The sequence below is a fragment of the Mercurialis annua genome, linkage group LG8 (assembly GCF_937616625.2).
Source record: "Mercurialis annua linkage group LG8, ddMerAnnu1.2, whole genome shotgun sequence".
Taxonomy (NCBI): domain Eukaryota; kingdom Viridiplantae; phylum Streptophyta; class Magnoliopsida; order Malpighiales; family Euphorbiaceae; genus Mercurialis; species Mercurialis annua.
Window position 1 is genome coordinate 40,413,301 of NC_065577.1, and position 19,495 is coordinate 40,432,795.

General features: G+C 33.0%; 3 protein-coding genes across 5 annotated transcripts; 1 reads left to right on the plus strand and 2 right to left on the minus strand.

The window, feature by feature from the left end:
• Positions 1-549: 549 nt before the first annotated feature.
• LOC126659487 (uncharacterized) lies at positions 550-3,689 on the minus strand. 2 transcript variants are annotated; one of them, XM_050352775.2, is made up of 6 exons: positions 3,457-3,689; positions 3,195-3,237; positions 3,024-3,119; positions 1,826-1,991; positions 1,384-1,657; positions 550-1,264 (listed from the first exon to the last, which is right to left on the minus strand). In XM_050352775.2, the coding sequence occupies exons 1-6, from the start codon at positions 3,508-3,510 to the stop codon at positions 1,130-1,132; spliced, it is 768 nt and encodes a 255-aa protein (XP_050208732.1). In that variant the 5' UTR covers positions 3,511-3,689; the 3' UTR covers positions 550-1,129. The 2 variants fall into 2 exon arrangements, with proteins under 2 accessions (XP_050208732.1, XP_050208731.1); XM_050352774.2 differs by having other exon boundaries at positions 550-1,283; positions 3,457-3,684.
• Positions 3,690-6,057: 2,368 nt separating this feature from the next.
• Positions 6,058-17,989, minus strand: LOC126661419 (PRA1 family protein A3-like). 2 transcript variants are annotated; one of them, XM_050355271.2, is made up of 7 exons: positions 17,584-17,975; positions 17,457-17,497; positions 17,295-17,373; positions 15,944-16,030; positions 15,765-15,853; positions 15,350-15,421; positions 15,008-15,255 (listed from the first exon to the last, which is right to left on the minus strand). In XM_050355271.2, the coding sequence occupies exons 1-7, from the start codon at positions 17,739-17,741 to the stop codon at positions 15,152-15,154; spliced, it is 630 nt and encodes a 209-aa protein (XP_050211228.1). In that variant the 5' UTR covers positions 17,742-17,975; the 3' UTR covers positions 15,008-15,151. The 2 variants fall into 2 exon arrangements, with proteins under 2 accessions (XP_050211230.1, XP_050211228.1); XM_050355273.2 differs by lacking the exons at positions 15,008-15,255; positions 15,350-15,421 and adding an exon at positions 6,058-6,167 and having other exon boundaries at positions 17,584-17,989.
• Positions 13,550-14,900, plus strand: LOC126661418 (F-box protein At3g07870-like). The gene has a single exon (XM_050355270.1). The coding sequence runs from the start codon at positions 13,593-13,595 to the stop codon at positions 14,712-14,714; it is 1,122 nt and encodes a 373-aa protein (XP_050211227.1). The 5' UTR covers positions 13,550-13,592; the 3' UTR covers positions 14,715-14,900.
• Positions 17,990-19,495: the final 1,506 nt, after the last annotated feature.

Below are 19,495 nucleotides of genomic sequence, written 5' to 3' on the forward strand. Positions count from 1 at the left end.
ACACTATTGAAAAGTAGAAAAATAAATTTTATTAATTAGTATATACTAAATTAATTGCATGTCTGAAAGTAATTTGCTTTAAAAAAATAACAATGAAACCTTTTCAGTATAAATTTTAAGTTAAATATTTTGATTTATTATTTAAAATGGTTTTTGACTTAATTGATCAAATTAAATTGAAAGTAGACATTCTATCAAACGCTTACTTATTAAAAATAAATGCTGAAAATTGCAATGTAAATCATTAAATTGGTTATCAAACACCATGAAACTTAAAAATATACCCATAGAGATAATCACACATTCTCATTCCCTCATAAGAATTTATTAAGTCTATATGAATAAAAAGATATCCTATGAGAATTTTACTAAAATAATCACCAAATATTTCCCATGTCCCATTCTATTTAACAAAATTCTCTCAACAATACTTAAGAAAATTAAATAACACAAATGTAATATTTTTCTTTATATCCTTCAGTCACAATAAAAAATTGCATACTCGCATTTAAAAAAAAATATACTTCAAAAGATAATGACTGCAGAGTGTAAAAAACAGAAAACAAAAATATCAAACAAAAAACAAAGTTTAGATAGGAATCATAAATTAAAATGAGACATCTAAAAGTATATTGTCAAATAGAATGCACAGAGAAAGTATAAAGCTTACCAATACACCATGAAGTGGAATTGCTGCCCAGATCAATCACTCCAGTTAAAAATAAGTGTATAGATCACTCCACTCCATGTCATTTGAAAATATATACACATCCAAGTTGAAGTGCGTACAAACTGAAGGTAAAAAGAGTTCAGTTTTTTTAACAAAGGCAGCAGCCGCCACGGCCAAACTCAATCAGATTTCGCAGAACCCGGTGGCCTCAGCCTGCTAAGTGTAAGCCAACCATATCCAAGGATTTCGAGCCATTGGATGAAGACCATTGGTAACAACAGTTATAAAGTATAAACTACTTGTCAAAACACACCTCGGCATTGCTTTCTTAAACGCATTCCTTCACTTTACTAAACTAGATAGCGCTGCCAGAAAAACTCGGGATTACTGTACTTGAATACACGTCGTAAGTGTAAGAGGCTTAGGCAAAAAACCAGGCCTTGATGAAGATTGCCAGAACTAGTTGCAAGCAGAATGCTGAAGCCACCACAACTGTAAGATCGTTGCGGTCAATAAAAGACTTGAGGTTTGCTGCAACGAAGCATGCTGAATCAATCCCAGCAGCGAGTATAATGATCCACCGCAATGCCTCAACTGGAACAACCAACAAAAACTGAAAACAGTCCATAGGATTGAATGAGATAGAAAATATTTGAAAATATCATCTTTAAGAAAAAAATCTATGAAACTGTAGTATCATAGCATGTGCTTACAGAGGCTATAACAAAAATGACGAGAGAATAACCCCACATGCACCAAAACCGTATGAGGCTTGCATTAGCCCCAAGATATTGAAGCAAGAAGTAGTATGCTAAAGGCACCAAAATAGTATATCCATAGATTGATAAGGCAGCCACATTTACATATCCAACATCGAAGCTCCAGGAAGCTTTGGTTTCGATGTGTCTTTGGATGAGGTAGGTTGCACAATTTCCAACACCGGCTAGCAAAAAAACCAATGTAGTTGAAATCCAGATGAGCCCGTATCTGCCGAATCACAAAAGTCGGCATCAATGAGCCGGTTAATAGGTCAGGGAAAAAATACAAATTGTCTCTGCTAATTAAATTGTAAAAAAAATAAAATTAAATCGATACAAACATGAATCTATTTCTCTCCAAATTTATAGAAGTAAAGGCTGAGAATGCTAAACTCACAGATCAGGATTCGCATCAATCTTGCTGAAAAAATCCCCACCATAAGGATAAAATGAGCTCATCATTCTGTTTATAACAATGTCTGTATCCACATTAAAATATTGCATGTATGATGAAACACTGAATACCCCTGTCCAGCTGTTTGGTGTTTGTTGCTCAAATCCTTCTGTACACACAAAACGAAACCTTAAGAATACAAGTGAATGTTGCAACACTATGTCAATTATACTGTTCCGGTCATTAGAATATCACAGAATAATGGTGTGTCTCCTCTACCTCAAAACTCTTCATATCACTCAACAAAATCTACTAAATACGATCACCTGGTTGTAACTTGTAACACAGATCCAGATTCAGTAAATGAAAAGATTATATACCATTACCTTCATCTTCCAATATGTAAATTGTAATATATACATCTTACACTGTCTTACTTTTTGTTTTCTTTTACATTTTATATAAAAAAGTCACAAGCAAACCTTATTTTAGTCTACTTATTCCCAGCCTCAAACTGCTTTGAAATCCCAGGCTCCGAATCATACTATTTGAACCATGACTATAGATGTTATGCTTCTAACTCTGGTTACCACCAAAAATTGCAAAAGCTACTAATTTACGCATTCCTTTCAAGCATCCTTAGAGAAAATTATGTGGCATCTCCACTCATCTCTTAAAAAAGTGCACATATCCTGTATTCTAGTTAGGAATTCCCAGCTAGTAAACTAAAAAGACGAGCTAAGATCATAATTCTATAATACATTTTTTTTTAAAGTAGATGTTGTAAATAACACCAATTTATCTCAGCTGAAAAGGGGGAATAGTGAATTATATTTCATCGCTTACAGACAAAAACACCAAAAGGGGGTTCACTAACAGTGATCTAACTGCTGCAATAAATCCATAGTATCATGATTGGAAAAAAAATCCTCTATTGCTTTAAATCTGGGAGATGCCAATACATTCCGCTTCCATGTCAGACAATTTGCTAAACTAAGTATTATCTTACAAGTTGTTAAAAGCAACAAAACAACATAGGGAAAAGCTGAAATGATAGGACTAAATGTGTTCATGTAATATAGTCCTACTGAGATAACCTACACTTAATTCCTAATTTAGTAACTCAATTATAATGCATACCCTTAATTACTGATTCTAAAACATGTCACCAAAATAGAAAATAGTAACTAATCAGCATTACCAGGCGGAGTTCCAACCGTTTGATAACCGCCGCGGCTGCTACTGCCTCCTCCCCCGATACTATTCGGAGGAAAAGTCTGCAAGTTTGCTTCAGAAACTGCATTCATTAGAACAACGCCATCAAAATCCCAATCCACCAATAACAATTCTAATCAATAAAGGAAAATTATACCATCATAAGTAGTGCTTGTACTTTTTTCTTCAATCACCACAGCCTATATATATGAATCACATTAAACAAAATCAAATTACTGATAAACATTTAATTAACTTATTGCAGCATAATGATATTTAATTTCAAAAGCTAAAATTGGATAATAGAATTTACTAAAATCAAAATTACTTCCTAAAATGTCAAATTAAACCCTAAAATGCCAAATTGAACCAAAAAAACATGTAAATGAAAAGGAATCAGAGGGAAACAAGAAGCTTACAGGTACTGAGCCAAGCAAATGACTAGTCGGTAGATTACCGTAAGACTCTTCCATTGAATTTCTTTTTTTAGTCAAAGATCCAAATGAGCGTCAAAAACTAAAATAATTCAATTACAGAACTTTTCGTTCGACGGAAGCAAAATTTAGCAACAGAAGATGATCAACTGACACAGGGAAAAGAAAAGTCTGTTACTTTGAATCCACGCGCCAGTCAAGCGACGTGATTTGTTGTCGTTTTAGCAGGTGGAAAATGGACAATGATGTGTCTTAGTGATATAAAATAAAATAAATTTGTAAATGACTATAATTATATTTGATTAATTTTAAAAAATATTTTATATGAATCGATAAATTTAAAATTAAAATTAGAGCAAATTATTCTAATGCCCCAACTCACATAAACTTATACATGGGTCTGCGTATTCGTTCGGCCCGCCCAGCCCCGTCCCTTTAGAACAAGGTTTGGACAATAATTTTTGATTCTAAGCCTGACCCGAGCATGAGTCTGAAAAAAGTCTGCTATTTTGTAGGCGGGATCTAGCTTCTATTTTTATCAATTTTACATGTATGTCCAAAAAAACCCGGCGGGAACCTATAAAATTAGAGTACAAGGGCCAGACTTGGGTTTACTTAAAAAATAAAAAAGTAGGCCTTGTCCGACCTGACCCATGAACAGATCTACTCCCACAATGTCATAATTAATATTTGATAATCCTTATTTAAAAAATTTACTTAATGACCTCTCGCTTTTAATTTCTTTAATAATTAGAGGCTTGTGTTAATTCTGTTAATGATTGAATATTCATTTTCAAATAATTATCTCACTTTCAATTCGGTTAACGATTTCGTAAAAAAAAACTAATAAAAACCTCCTAACTGAACTAGATAATTGAAAGTGAGAGAACCATTAAATATGATTTTGATATAAAAGGTATTAAACTGTAAATTATAATATACATAAAGGGCTTCAAAATAATTTGTTCTAAATTGTATATGTTTTAAATACTTATAACAAGTGAGTTATGTTTTTTTTCTTTGAAGACAAGTGAGTTATGTTAGTTTGTGTTGTATTAGTATTGTATTATAATATGTTAGTCGTGTCATATTATCTCTTTTAAATTCATATTATACACTTAGATAAATGAATTGTGTTCGTAAAATCGTGCAGATTAAAAACATGATCCACAACCCTTGACATTCCTACTTTCAAGAGTACATATTCTTGTAACCTAGGTAGCACAGACACTTGATTCAATCGACGTTTCCCGTTTCGGAAATATTTCAGACACGAAACTTCATCTTTTACTTAGAAAACTTTAAATACCGTTTTGCCGTGTTCAAGTGTCTTGTTTTCCCGTATCTGTGTCCATGTCCGTGCTACTTAGTTTATAACAATACTAGTTGAATTTATATAAATTATTTATGTATTAGTTTCAACATATAAGACTCTTTTAAAATAATAAAAAATGAATTAAAGTTTATATGTAAACTTTTATTGTGAAAAAATGAATTATAACAAAACTCATATTAAATCAATAAAAATTGTAAATAAATAATTTAAAATATCTTATAAACTAAATTTTTATAACTCTTAAGTTCTTAACTATAGGCGAAGACAAGAAAATCAATTTTTTGTAAAACCGAACTAATCTAACCGAATTAATTAAATTGACAAAAACTTTTAACCAAACATAATTGAAATATATCAATTAAAGCTATTAATTCGGTTAACAAATTGTTCGCTCACCCGATTCACCACTATCGACACAGTATAATCCATGCTCTTTAACTTGAGATGTCCAAATGATCAAATCTCATAAAAGATACAAGTAATTTAGCAAGACAGCAGCATAGTCAGAAGTTAAGTAATAGAGCACACTAGGAATGATAAAAAAAATAAAAAAGTACAACAAACAAATAAGTATGTATAAATCCTAATTTTTTTTTTTGAGAATCAAATAGATATTATTAATAATCTAAAGCAGTTACAGACGTGAGAAATTCAGGAAAGTGACAAAACCACTCCTGATGACCTGAAATGGAACGGGCACGTTTCGCAGATCGCCTCACAAACACAAATAAAATATTACTAAACTGCTTTGCCAAATTTGCACAATCTTCAATGATGACATCTTGCTCCAAAAGACTCGGATTTCTAATCTCTACTACGACGTCCATAGCATCAGACTCAATCACCAATATGTCGTAGTCCTTAAGCCAGCTCAAGGCCTTTCGGATCCCCATCGCTTCAGCAACTCTAGGCGTGTAATTACCCGAAAGCCTCACATGTCTTGCTTGCTTCACACTGCCTGCCTCATCCTAATTACTCTCCATTAAAATGACTAAGCTATTTGTTTACATTTACAAAGAATGTTGCAGCTTAACTGAATTTCAAGAGCAAATCAGGATTTACAAACATTCTAATGCCCTCTAAACTCCATAGCCCTTCAGAGCTCGCTATAGTTGCGCCATACTTCGCGGAATTCTTCGCGGAATGTGTTGAGGCGTGCCTTTAGATTTGGTGTTCTAATGCTAGCATGAAGAACCGTTATTGCACGAGAAAACATAATGAACTTACTAAATCTGACATTTTAATGAGTTAAAATTCATAAATGGCTACGTAAAAATGTTAAACTTACGAAGGAGGCCAGTTCCTACAGCCCACAACACGGACCAAAGACTGCTGGAAGTAAACCACAGAATAAAACTCGCTGCCGATGGTAATTAAAAAGAGAACGAATCAGGCATCATTTATGCAAACTATACAATACAAGTGAGCAAACGGTCGGTTAAACTGATTCAACTAGTTAAATTAGGTTAAATGTTGTTGTTTAATTAGGTTAGGTCAATTAATTCGGGTCGATAAACAAAAAAATTCAGTTCAGTTTCAGTTTTAAAATTTCAGTTAACTAAATAATTATTTTTAATAATATTGGATTATCCAAATTAGATGACAATTTGATCGGTTCAGTTTTAAACTTTTGAGATTTTGGTTAATTCGGTTAAAACAGTTTCGATTAAAACTGAAAACTGAGCCAGTTTAGTTAAAAAGATAAAGTAAATCGGTTAATCTAGTTTTCATTAAATTGATGGGTTCTTAAATGAACGGACCGTTTGCTCACCCTGCTATAGAAGCCTAATACTGATTGAGAAGAGAGCATTTAACATTGGCCTAATTACTTAAAATCCACCCATCTTGTAACTTTTTTTCATTTATACCATGACCTAGGAAAATTTTCAATTGTACCATATTTTCGATTTTTATATTTTATCTCTACCCTAATAAGTTAAATTGACCTATTTTCTTTTAAAAAAAAGTTTAAATTAGTCCTTCATTTTTAACATATATTCTGATAAAACGGTAATGTTAATCATTTATATATCTTGTTTTTAATATTTTCATCCTTAAATTAATTAAATTATCAATTTTTTTAATTTTGGGGTACAAATGAAACATAGAAATCGAAAATAGGATACAATTAAAAAATTTCTCAGGTCATGGTATAAATGAAAAAAAGTTATAAGGTGGGTGGTTTTTAAGTAATTAAGCCTTTAATATTCAAATATCAGCCGAGAATAAAGAGACGAACACCCCTCGAGGTTGGCCACAAATGAATACTGACTTTTTCGCTGATGGACGACCACGAATAACAGGCCTGTTTATTACGAGTATAGTAAGAAAATAATAGCTTCTACGATCCACATTAATATAAATAAGGATTAATTGTAAATTAAATCACAAATTTTAGCGTAATTTGCAATTACACCACGAATTTTCAAAATTGGCAATGTTAGTAACCAACTTCCATTTTTTGGTAATTGGTACGCCGACCAATCATGCAACGACATACATTACAATGTCCACGTCAGTATTTTTTTAACTCGGTGTATACCAATTTGCCAAAAAATGAAAATTAATTATTAATATTGTCAAATTTTAAAGTTTGTGTTTTAATTGCAAATTAAAATAAAGTTCTTGACTTAGTTTGCAATTAACCCTATAAATAATAATAACAAAAAATTACAGCTAGAACCAACTTACATATGAGGAGGCCTCATCTTTGCTGCCCAATTCAGAGTTCAGCATATATCTAATTAATCTACTTTAATAAACTAATTAAACAATTAAATAAATTTACTAATTAAACAATAATATAAACTGATTAGTTAATTAACACAAATAACTACCTTTTATCTAATTTAACCTAACATATATCACATCGAACCAAATCTCAGATCCACCATCACGTATGTGGATGAAGCGAAGGTGTTGTGGGATGATTTGCAAGAGCGTTTTTCAGTGGGGAATGGACCGAGGATACAACAAATTAATTCTGATCTTGCCAATTGCAAGCAACAAAAGAATGAGAGTGTGGCTGCCTACTATGGTCGCATGAAGAAGCTTTGGGATGAACTTAACGATTTTGATAAATTACCTGTATGTTTTTGCACAGGTTGCAGGTGCAATATCAGTTAGTATGTTTTTGCACAGGTTGCAGGTGCAATATCAGTTAGTATGTTTTTGCACAGGTTGCAGGTGCAATATCAGTTACACGCTGATTCAACGTCGCGAAGACGATGTGTACATCAATTTATGATGGGTCTGGAGACTCCCAAATATGAGAATGTGAAATCTACAATTCTCTACTCAGAGCCGCTGCCCAACATGAACAAGGCCTACTCAATGGTGATAAGGGAGGAACACGTTTGGGGGAACGTGCATGAAGACAGCCCCGAGCCCATGAGCTTTGCTGTGCGTACTAGTGCAGGCGCTCGTAGTTCAGGGGGGGAACGTAAAGACACAGGGCGAATGGTTTGTAGTCACTGCAAAAAGAAGAATCATGAGGCAGAGTTATGTTTTGAAATTATTGGCAATCCAGAGTGGTGGGAAGAGCGCTCGAGGAATCTGAAAGGAGAAAGCAATCAATCCTCAACCTCAAGCTCTACTACTGGAAGTCGAGGGCGAGGCGTGACTGTAAATCGAGCCAATACCGTATAATTAGGCAATAACAATGATCCAAACATGACAGATGCCCTACTCTAATTTATCTCATTCTCAAGCGTTTTCATAAGCTCAATGAGCATAACACCCCACAATTTGACTCTGAAGATGATGATAAAAACAAGAATCGGCTCAAGATTGTGGGGTTATGCATCAAAGATTTGCATAACATTCTTATTTTCACGCCTATACTTTCTGCTTCAACTCAATCTTTGAAGATGCTTATTATTTGCCGGAGCTCCGGTAACTGGGATAAGGTTTTCCGGTCACAATCTTTGAAGATGCAGGATTAATCGAAAATAAAAAAGGTAGTGGAGGACAATTGATTTAAACACGTTGCATTTTTTTAAAATAGAGAGTTGGTTTGACTCTCTAGATGTGGAGACTCAAATTTAAAGTGACTCTTTATTTTTATTTTTTAAAATAAAGAGTTTGTTGGAGTGATGTTTTTTAGTTATACTCTTTAAAATAAAGAGTTTTAGGTTGATAGAGAGTCCATTGTGGATGCTCTTAGGTAGTGTAGGAAATAAGAAAAAGATGAGATAAAATGGTGTAAATATTTTGCCAAAAATAGGTATTTAGAAAATAATCCCTATATATAACTTAATATTAAAATTAAACTAAAAATAATTAATCTAATGATTAATATAAACCTAGTTATATTACACTAATTCGGTAACCTAATTTTAAATTAAACTAACCTAAATTAATTAATAATCTAATCTAACAAGCTAGACTAACCTAATTAAATTAATTAGGATCTAATTAAATATAATCTAACAATTAACTAACCTAATTTATAATCTAACAAAATAACAAACATCTAACAATTATTATCCTTAACTAAGACGGCAATCGGAGGAGCAGTAGCGGCAACCGGAAGAGGAGCAGTGGCAGTAGAGGAGACCAGCAGGGAACACCCAAAACCGTCCAAAATTCACGAGAATAAAGCAAATGACAAAATGAAATGGAAAAAGGAGAGGGGAGCAGCGCCGGTGGTTCACCTTGATCAAAAATGGAAAAAGGAGAGGGAATGAGGCGACAGTTTTTACTATTTTGTTAAGGAGAGCAAATGAGGGAAAAAGGTTTCTGTCGATTAAAACGTTCTAATTTAGTGATAGATTAGCGACGATCAGTCGCTAAATTAAAACTAAATAAAACGCTCCGTATCAATTACAAGATTAGCGACGGATTTTATAGTCCGTCGCTAATTTGTCAACTGAAACGGGGCTTTTCAATTTCAGTCAAATTTAGGGACGGATTTCAACATTCTTCGCTAAATTTTGCCAAAATAGAGTCGCCAATCTTGCCCTCTAAGGTACCGCCATTTGAACGAAGGATTGACAACATGTTGTCCGTCGCTAAAATAGTTTTGCGGTGGAATCGTTATCCGTCGCAAATTAGTGAAATTAGCGACAAATTATATGTTCGTCAATATTTACAGTTTTTTAGGTGTTAAAACACAACTGATTAAATCTTCAAACGGCTCTGACTAAAGTCTTGAAATGGGATTACTCCGTTAGCTCAAGATCGTTCTTTTCTAGCTAGTAATTACCAGTATTTTGGTTACCACTTTGTTAGTAGGAATGCTAATAAGGTAGTCCATGAAAGCTTTAGTGGAGAATGAAAATGTATAGGTGGAGCATGTTCTCCTAGATATTTATCATCTTGTATTTCAGCTTAGTTTCTTAATACAATCTCCTTTATTCTAAAAAAAGGACAAAAATCGCAACTGTAGTAAAATAAGGAATTGTGGTATCTTTTGAAATTCCGTAAATTAGTAGTATGATTTTGTAAGGGTTTTATTATCCGTCGCTTTAAATTACTACCCATCGCCCTAGAGAAATTATCTTTTTACCCCCTAAGTAAAAAAAATGTCTTAACAAAAAAAAAATTCTCTCAAATTTATTCGAGTAAACCGATTAAAATGACAGATAACGCTTACGATTTTTCGGAAAACGAATATCGATCATCTAAAACTAGCATATCCGGATTGTCCGATGTAAAATTTATTTTTAAAATAATTTTTTTTAAAAAAATTGGGCTTTTTATATAAAATACAGAATTTGGGCCAGACTTTACTTTTATACGGCTCAATCCATATCTTTACTTTTCACACCATCAATTTTATGAAACCTAACTTTTTTTTTGGATTTCTTTCTTTTTTACCGTTTTCTTATTTTCCTTCTCAATTGGCGGTTTCTTCATTCTTCTCCGCCATTTTTGCTTCTCTTCTCCACAATTTTGCTGTACGTTATCTCCATTACTGCACGACTCCTCTTGCTTCTCTCATTTTCATCTCTATTTCATCATTATCTCAACCGTTCTTGCTTATATAACAGTAAATTCTTTTGAGTTGTGAAAAAAAATTCACGATTTCTACTCCTTCGCTTCCGTCGTTCCGCCTCCGCTGTTGCGCCTCCGCCGTTTCGCCTCCATCATTCCGTCTTTATCTCGCTGCGCCATCTTTCTTTTATCTTTTTAATTTTAGATCTGAAATTTTTTGTTCTTTTTTTTTATTTTCAGATCTGTAATTTGTTTATCTTTTACTGTTGATTCACCATTAAACATGTATAAAGAGTATCTTAAAAGAATTTAATACTTATTTCATGTTATATAGAATAATTTTGTGATTTTATATAATAAAATTCTGTTATTTCTGCATTTTTTAGTATTTTGTTGTATTTCTGCGTTTTTTTTATTCTGCAGAACGATTTGTTGATGATGATTGATTGCTGAATTATTGTAATGTTACAGTGTTGTTGATTTTATGTTGACTTTATGTTGATATTATGTTGATATCTACTGATTCTTTTTATTTTAACATTGACAAATAAGATAATATTGTCTGTGAAATAAATTTTCGTTGGATGAAATGAAACTGTATCATAACCGTCTTTGTCGAAATTTAGTTAGGTATGAGAGGTGGAACGCAAAACAATTATACAAGTAATTTTGAAGAAACTGTGCAGCTGCAAAGAGAATTGAGAAAAAAAAAATATTTTGAAATAGATTTCTTTAATTTGTGAACTGTTGTGTTGGTGTATATTTAATATATTTTTATTTTTATATGTAAAAATAATTTTATTTTTTCATTTGAATTATTGTCGTTGTTATCAACGTAATGTCAACATGATATCAACAATTAATGCTAATTTAGTCAAGATGTTTGTAAAATGAGAACATCGATTAATTTAAGTCAAAAACAATCAACATATTATCAAAAACATGTCAATAGCTCATCAATACAACAATTTAAGCCTAACTTTACTTTTCTTTTAATGATTGAAAAATCAACATGTTATCAACAGTATATCAACAACATGTCAACATAAAATTGAAAATCAAAAAAAGTTAAAATACTTATCAACATAATGTCAACAATAAATCAACAACGAATCAACAATTAATGCTAATTTAGTCAAGATGTTTGTAAAATGAGAACATTGATTGATTTAAGTCAGAAACAATCAACATATTATCAAAAACATATCAATAGTTCATTAATACATCAATTTAAGACTAACTTTATTTTTCTTTCTATGGTTGAAAAATCAACATGTTATCAACAGTATATCAACAACATGTCAACATAAAATTGAAAATCAAAAAAAGTTGAAATACATATCAACATAATGTCAACAATAAATCAACAACGAATCAACAATTAATGCTAATTTAGTCAAGATGTTTGTAAAATGAGAACATTGATTGATTTAAGTCAGAAACAATCAACATATTATCAAAAACATATCAATAGTTCATTAATACATCAATTTAAGACTAACTTTATTTTTCTTTCTATGGTTGAAAAATCAACATGTTATCAACAGTATATCAACAACATGTCAACATAAAATTGAAAATCAAAAAAAATTGAAATACATATCAACATAATGTCAACAATAAATCAACAACGAATCAACATAAGGAATAAAATAGAACGTAATTTTTTGAAAAATTGTGACAAACGATAAAATATCAACAAGAAATCAACAATATGTCAACATAATAATGCAAACATATAATTATCTAGTCTCGGTTAAACTTTATTTTATTTAGTTTATTTCGCTGACAAAGTTATCTAATTTGCCAATTTTTAAAAAAAAAAACAAATTTTTTCAATGTTAAAATCAAGGAAATACCAACTGATTATCAACACAAAATCAACAACAAATCAACAACACTGTAACATTATAATAATTCAACAATCAACCATCATCAAAAAATCGAGCTGCAGAATAAATAAACACAAAAATACAACCAAATACAAAAATAAAATGCAGAAATAACAAAAAATTATTCCATATAACCATAATTTTATATTACATAACATGAAATTAACATTATATTCTTGAAATATAATCTATATACATGTTTAATGGTGAAAAAACAGTAAAACAATTGTAGATCTGAAAATAAAAAAGAAGAAAAAGAAGAAGAATGAATAAATTGTAGATCTGAAATCAAATAGATGACACGACGAGCAGAGGAGATGATGGCGTTGGCGAAGATGACAACGGAGACGATGATGAGAACGATGACGGAGGAGCGGAGGAATAGAGGACGGCTAAGCGGAAGACGACGGAGAGGAAGAGAGAAGAAGATGAGCTGAGAGGAAGAGAGAGAAATATGAGTTGAGAGGAAGAGAGAATTGAATGATGAGGAGAGAGAAAATAAATGAAATTATGATGATTGTGTTATTAGGGTTGAATATATAAGATCCGTATAAAAGTTATAATCAGCTCCGTGTATGGTAGTTTAGTAAGTGAAAAATATGACATGTATAAAAGTAAACAATTAGCCAATATAGGTTGTTTGTGTAAAAAGCCCTAAAAAATTCTGGGTGGTCCAGCGCCTTTGGATGGCGCTGGGCCATAAGGCAATCGTCTCACACAGGGATGACGGCCTTATGGCCCAGCGCCATGCAAGGGCGCGGGCCATATGTCCATCGTCCTAGTGGGACCACGACCCTTTGGGCCATCGCCATCTCAGGGCGATGGTCCATTTAAAAAATTAAAAAAAAAATTAAAAAAATTAAAAAACCGTAACCTAAACCTACTTGCTTTATATAGAGCGTTTTCACTGCCTTTGTTTTCTATATAAAAAAAAAAGAACAAACCTGGAAAGAAAAATGTCAGATTATGTATCTGAAGAATTAGTAGTTGAAATCTTGAAGAGGCTACCAGTAAAATCTCTACTGAAATTTCGAAGTGTTTGCAAATCATGGTATTCTCTAATCACAAACCCTAATTTCATTTCCCTTCATTTAACTCACACCACTGAAGCCAACAAACCCTACTTGCTTATCACGAAAAGCTTTAGACCTGACGACCGTGAATGTCAGCGCTTCGTTTTGCACCGTGATGATGCCTCATTTAGCGAGCATAAACAACTGGATTTACAGTTTTTTTACACGGTCCCTAGCGGTTCCAATCCCGAAAATTATTTTTCCATAAGCGGTTCGTGTAATGGTTTGGTTTGTTTGTCTGATTATAAATGTAATCGTCTGATTGTATGGAACCCAGCAATTGGTGAATATATTACGACATCGAAATCGAAGTTCGACATCGTTCTTGGATTTGGATTTGATAGCAAGAACAATGACTACAAAATTGTGAAGCTTGCTGATAAAGGTACGGCTTCTCCACAGGAACTCATCCAACCAGATGTTAAGATTTTCGAACTTAGCTCAAATTCTTGGAAGAGTATTACTGTCAAGAATCTTAGATATTCTATTTTTGCTTCGCCGTTTCGTGTTTATGTCAACGGTTTTATTCACTGGTTTGTACGTGGAAACCGCCACGACAGAAAAATAACCATAGCATCATTTGATTTGAGCAACGAAACATTTGGAGAGTGGATGGTTCCTGATGCCCTAGCAGCTAATGATCAATTAAGTAACCATAATCTTTCTTTAATAGTGTACCGCCGATCATTAACTATAGTACACTACGAAGATTTTAAGGGCATTGAATATCGGAAATGTTCTTTTTGGGTAATGAAAGAGTACGGAGCACCCGAATGTTGGACGAAACACTTTACGATAAATTTGCAAGGTTATGATTTGTTGTTGGTGCATAACATTCAAGGGAATGGTGAGCTTCTTGTTGAAGAAGGTAATCATGAGATGGCTTTTTATGACCCTGAGACACAAAGGGTCACCCGTCTTGGCTGCCATGGATATATCCGCCGAGTGCATTCTTATACGGAGAGCCTGGTTTTACTCAAGGGAAGGAAACAGAAACAGCAATAGAAAGAATTAAAGCAAGTTTATGGTTTTCTCTTCTGGATTTGGTTTTCACCAATTACTGGTTTTGCTCTTCTTTTTTTTGTTATTGGTTTATTTGCTCTTTAATTTAACTAGGAAGCTTGTTTTTTGGGGTTAATTTTGGTGTTGGTCTAGTTTATCAAGTTTAAATGAAATTAGTTTTTTTGGTTTAATTTGAGATGCTCTAATGAGCAAATCTCATAAAAGATGCAAGTAATTTTAAATGACAGGGGGACAAGGAATGAGAAAAACAAATAACAGTAAGAAACAAACCAGAATTTATAAATCCTTAATACTCTCCATTAATATGACTAAGCTATTTGTTTACATTTACAAAGAATGTTGCAGCTTAACTGAATTTCAAGAGCAAATCAGGATTTACAAACATTCTAATACCCTCTAACTCCACACTCCATAGCCATTCAAAGATCGCTATAGTTGCGCCATACTTCGCGAAATTCTTCACGGAATGTGTTGAGGCGGGCCTTTAGATTGGGTGTTCTGACGCTAGCATGAAGAATGGTTACTGCAAGAGAAAACATTATGAACTTACTAAAACTGACATTGTAACGAGTCAACTCAAAACTCATAAATCGCTTCCTAAAAGTGTTAAGACTTACGAAGGAGGCCGATTCCAATAGCCCACAATACGGACCAAAGACTGCTGGAAGTAAACCACAGAATAAAACTTGCTGCAGATGGTAATTAAAAAGAGAACGAATCAGGCATCATTTATCACAGTTTACAAACTATAGAATACGAGTGAGCAAACGGTCTGTTAAACCGATTTAACTAGTTAAATTTGGTTAAATGTTTTTGTTTAAGTAGGTTGGTTCAATTAATTCGGGTCGGTCAATAAAAAATTTCAGTTCGTTTAGAACAGTTTCGGTTAAAATTGATAAATGAGCCGGTTCAGTTAAAAAGATAAAGTAATTCGGTTAATCCAGTTTTCATTAAATTGATCGGTTCGGTTTGCTCACCCTACTATAGAAAACTAATCCTGATCGAGAAGAGAACTTTTTAAGATTTACATACCAGCTGAGAATAAAAAGACGAACACCCCACGAGGTTGGCCACAGATGAATACTGATTTTTTCGCTGATGGACGACCACGAATAACAGGCCTGTTTATTACGAGCGTAGTAAGAAAAGAATAGCTTCTACGATCCACAAGAGTATAAACAATAAAAAAATTAGATCTTGAACCAACTTACATATGAGGAGGCCTCATTTTTGCTGCCCAATGTGGAGAGACCTTTCTCATAGTTCTTGTCACCTTCTCACTGAAAGAAGCTGCAAAGCTGCAAAATGTATTATTAGTACCAAGTTATAGACAAAACAACATTATGGTGAGCAAATTGATATCTTAAGAGCAGGTTAAAGTGAAATCGAAGACACTGCGGGGGTTGAGTCCAGGTAATGAAGCTAAAATTTAAAAAACTCAGACTAAAAAACAGATTATTGATAACCCTTCAATGCATACACTTCACAGAGAAGAAACGCATCCTATTTAAAGGAAGATGCATCACGAAATAGGACATCTGATAGAGTAAATAAACACTCCCTACAAATTTAATGCATCACAGGCATACACATGCACAGAGTCAGAAACTTAGTTTTAGTATAAAAGGCGTACGAGTTGGGTATCCCGCAATCATTGAGGGATCTGCAACTTCTTTGTCTTAGTTGCCCTAAGCCTCACCATTACTACTGGGGTGGGGCTCCGCCACCAAACTGTACGTGAAATGAGTTTCTGCCTCATAGAGCTCGAGCCAAAAACCGGTGGAATTTTAGGAGAAATGGGGAGAGTCAGAAGCTTCTGGTCGGGTCAGGGTGGGGATAAACTTGTGAATAATACGTCAAAACCAATCCTATCTACAGAGCAGACATCCATCCAATTCTAATGTCAAAAAACTAGAAAAATCAACCAAGTTCTCACGGGGCCACTACCATTTTGCAAAAAGCTACATAAATAATGCCTCAGTTTCAGCTCACTTAAAACCAATACCAATTACCAAATTTCATTTCAAGCTCTATCCTTCTATAAACCTTTAGAACTACATACAAAAATGTTCTGAAATACAAGAAAATCAATTCAAAACGACTCTACAGCCAATAGATCTCCATTTGTTTCAAATTTTGACAAGCACCACAAAATCATTTTCAGTTATATAGCCTAAAGTTAAATCCCGGTTCAACACAACCTTTTGAATGTGAATTCATGTCAACCCAAATAGGAAACACAAACCTATTACTTCTTGCTAACAAACCCTTTCCTAAAATGAGTTTAACCCTACAATAGTAGCTTCTTCTTCTTCCTCCTCTAATTAATAAGAGCAAAGTAATAGATTTGCAATATGACAGTATGGCACTATTAACATTAAAGGAGTTCCATACAGTGGTTGTGCCAAGTCATTTTTCCAGCAAGCCAACGCGCATATGGGAATATTCAATTATTGTTTAACTTTTTATCCCCTAACATCGTAAACGTCGAATGATGTGGCAGAACCGTTCCGTTGCATAATTATTAATACCAAAGATTAACATAGCAGATGAAAAACTTACCTATCATTAAGAAAAGAAATGCTCAAAGCTGTCAAAGCAGTACCAAAAATAGCCATAGGCCTTGTCAAACAAGCGACCCCTGAAACCAAAAACACAAATAAACTCCTAATTAACAAACAAAACCCCCATGATCCAACAACACAAAAAATAAAATTCACTTACCAATAGCCAACAACATCAAAATAAAATAGTTGGTCCTATAACTGCACAAAACAAAACAAACCCATCAAGTTTCAACAATATTAAAACCAACCCAGTTAAATTAAAACCAAGAAAAGTCAATAATTACTAATAAAGATTGCACTTGAAGCGGCTGTTCCACTTAGGGTAAGATTTAGGGATAGTGAATTTAGAGAAGAATTCGTTGACTGCACGCGGCGGTGTTGACCATTCCACTTCTTTTAAAGCGCTGATTAGATCTTCTGCTGTTACTGTTCCCCAATCCATTTCTGTTTCTCTTGTTGATCAGATCAAGAATTGAATAAGCACAGATGATACTTTTCGAATAAGATAAAAATTTGCAGGTTTTGGGTTGAAGTTTTTGATTTTTTTGTGTGAGGAAGACGACGAGAGGAGTGATCTGGAGATTTTTGATGGTGTTAAGGAATTGTTTGGCCTGAAATGTTATTGTTTAGGCAGCTGTGTTTGTAGACGAATGTGATCAAAACGTGTAATGTAATAATTGGTGCTCGAGGCTTGAGGGTCTGAGCTTGGTTCGAACCATGGACATGTGGTGCGTGTAGGGTGAGCTTGGTCGGTGCGGTTCCGAATCGACCCGAACGGACGGTGCTAAAGTTTTTTAAATGGTCGATCAAACCGTTGATTTTTTCAAAGAAATAAAAAAATTGACCGAGTTTTTTCGGTTTTATATTGGTTTGAACTTAATTTTTTTTCCAAATTCGAATAAGAACCTAAAAAATTAAGGTAAAATAAAAGAAAGGCCCTAAACTTAGATACAAAATCAAATAAAAGCCTTCTCAATTTTAAAAAGTTATGTTTTTCGATTATTTTGATTTTATAAACTTTAAGAACGAACCATTAACCAAATTCCAAACTGATTCCAACCTAGACAATTTTCACCGAATAACAAATTTTGATTTGGTTTATAATGAGTCCATGTGTGTGAAACTTTATTATATATTTATAATTACTGCGCGTTTTTAAAACATACTATCATTTTTTTTACATAATTATATAAAACATCAAATTTAATTTTACCACTATTTAACCACCCATTGTCACCAACCACCGCCGTCACTACTAACCATCATTGGTCATCAGGCTTCGATCAGATTGTGACAATTGGTAGCTGAGTTCATCAACTGATTTTGGTGAATTTAATATTTTCATACTCATGTTAGATCATAATTTTAAGGCGGTCGTTGAATTTCAAGAATGAATCTAATGTTGATTTTTATAATTTTGGTGGATTTAGTGTTAGTATAATGTGAGATCATAATTTAAAGTTAAGGCTGCCGTTAATTTTAGGTGGATCTAAGTGAAATATTGTTATATTTATATCAAATTAATTAATTTAAATATTAGGTGAATCTAATGTGAATTATAAACTAGATAAATCCTATATCATTGCTTTTATGCCATGCAACATATTTCAAATTTAGATGAATGTGAATTTTAGGTGGATATAGGAATTTCAATCTTCACTATTTACTTCCATTTTATTCATCTATAAATATATATCTATATATCTCCTATTCTTTTTCATATTCAAATTTATACTTCGTGGATTTGAAGTGATTTCTAAACCAAACTCATTCTCAGGTTTGAAATGTTGCGAAAATACTTTTGTTCATCTTAACTGATGATGTTGTCTCCAACAATCTAACTCATGCTCGAATTCAATTACAGTTTACATTTCTGTTTAGCTTAAACCAATTATTTGCTGACATGTTCTCCTCTTCCTACGACCTTGATATGTATTTGAACATACGAGAAATAAGCAAAAGATGAACAATATTTGTTAAACAAGTCACAAAAAAGAAGTTACATTGAACGAGTTCTCTGAACACAGGGAAATTTTGTTTCATCTGCCATAATTTTCGTAGGATTATTTTACTAACATGTGTTTCTTTAAATAATGTGGCACTTGTAAACTTATATTGTCAATTATTTTTCGACAATTTTGTCCTCCATCGTCGGCCCGGTCATGTTCATAGGCGACAATTATGATGCAAAATTCA

What these genes read in the sequence shown, in the direction of transcription:
- LOC126659487 (XM_050352774.2), bottom strand. Translation starts at nt 3,510, where the DNA reads ATGGAAGAGTCTTACGGTAATCTACCGACTAGTCATTTGCTTGGCTCA. An exon ending in AACGGTTGGAACTCCGCCTG is followed by an intron (nt 1,992 to 3,023) that starts GTAATGCTGATT and finishes TTGTGTGTACAG; the next exon opens with AAGGATTTGAGCAACAAACA. An exon ending in ATTGATGCGAATCCTGATCT is followed by an intron (nt 1,658 to 1,825) that starts GTGAGTTTAGCA and finishes GTGATTCGGCAG; the next exon opens with ATACGGGCTCATCTGGATTT.
- LOC126661418 (XM_050355270.1), top strand. Translation starts at nt 13,593, where the DNA reads ATGTCAGATTATGTATCTGAAGAATTAGTAGTTGAAATCTTGAAGAGG.
- LOC126661419 (XM_050355271.2), bottom strand. Translation starts at nt 17,741, where the DNA reads ATGGATTGGGGAACAGTAACAGCAGAAGATCTAATCAGCGCTTTAAAA. An exon ending in AAAATGAGGCCTCCTCATAT is followed by an intron (nt 15,854 to 15,943) that starts GTAAGTTGGTTC and finishes CGTAATAAACAG; the next exon opens with GCCTGTTATTCGTGGTCGTC. An exon ending in TATTGGAATCGGCCTCCTTC is followed by an intron (nt 15,256 to 15,349) that starts GTAAGTCTTAAC and finishes TTTCTCTTGCAG; the next exon opens with TAACCATTCTTCATGCTAGC.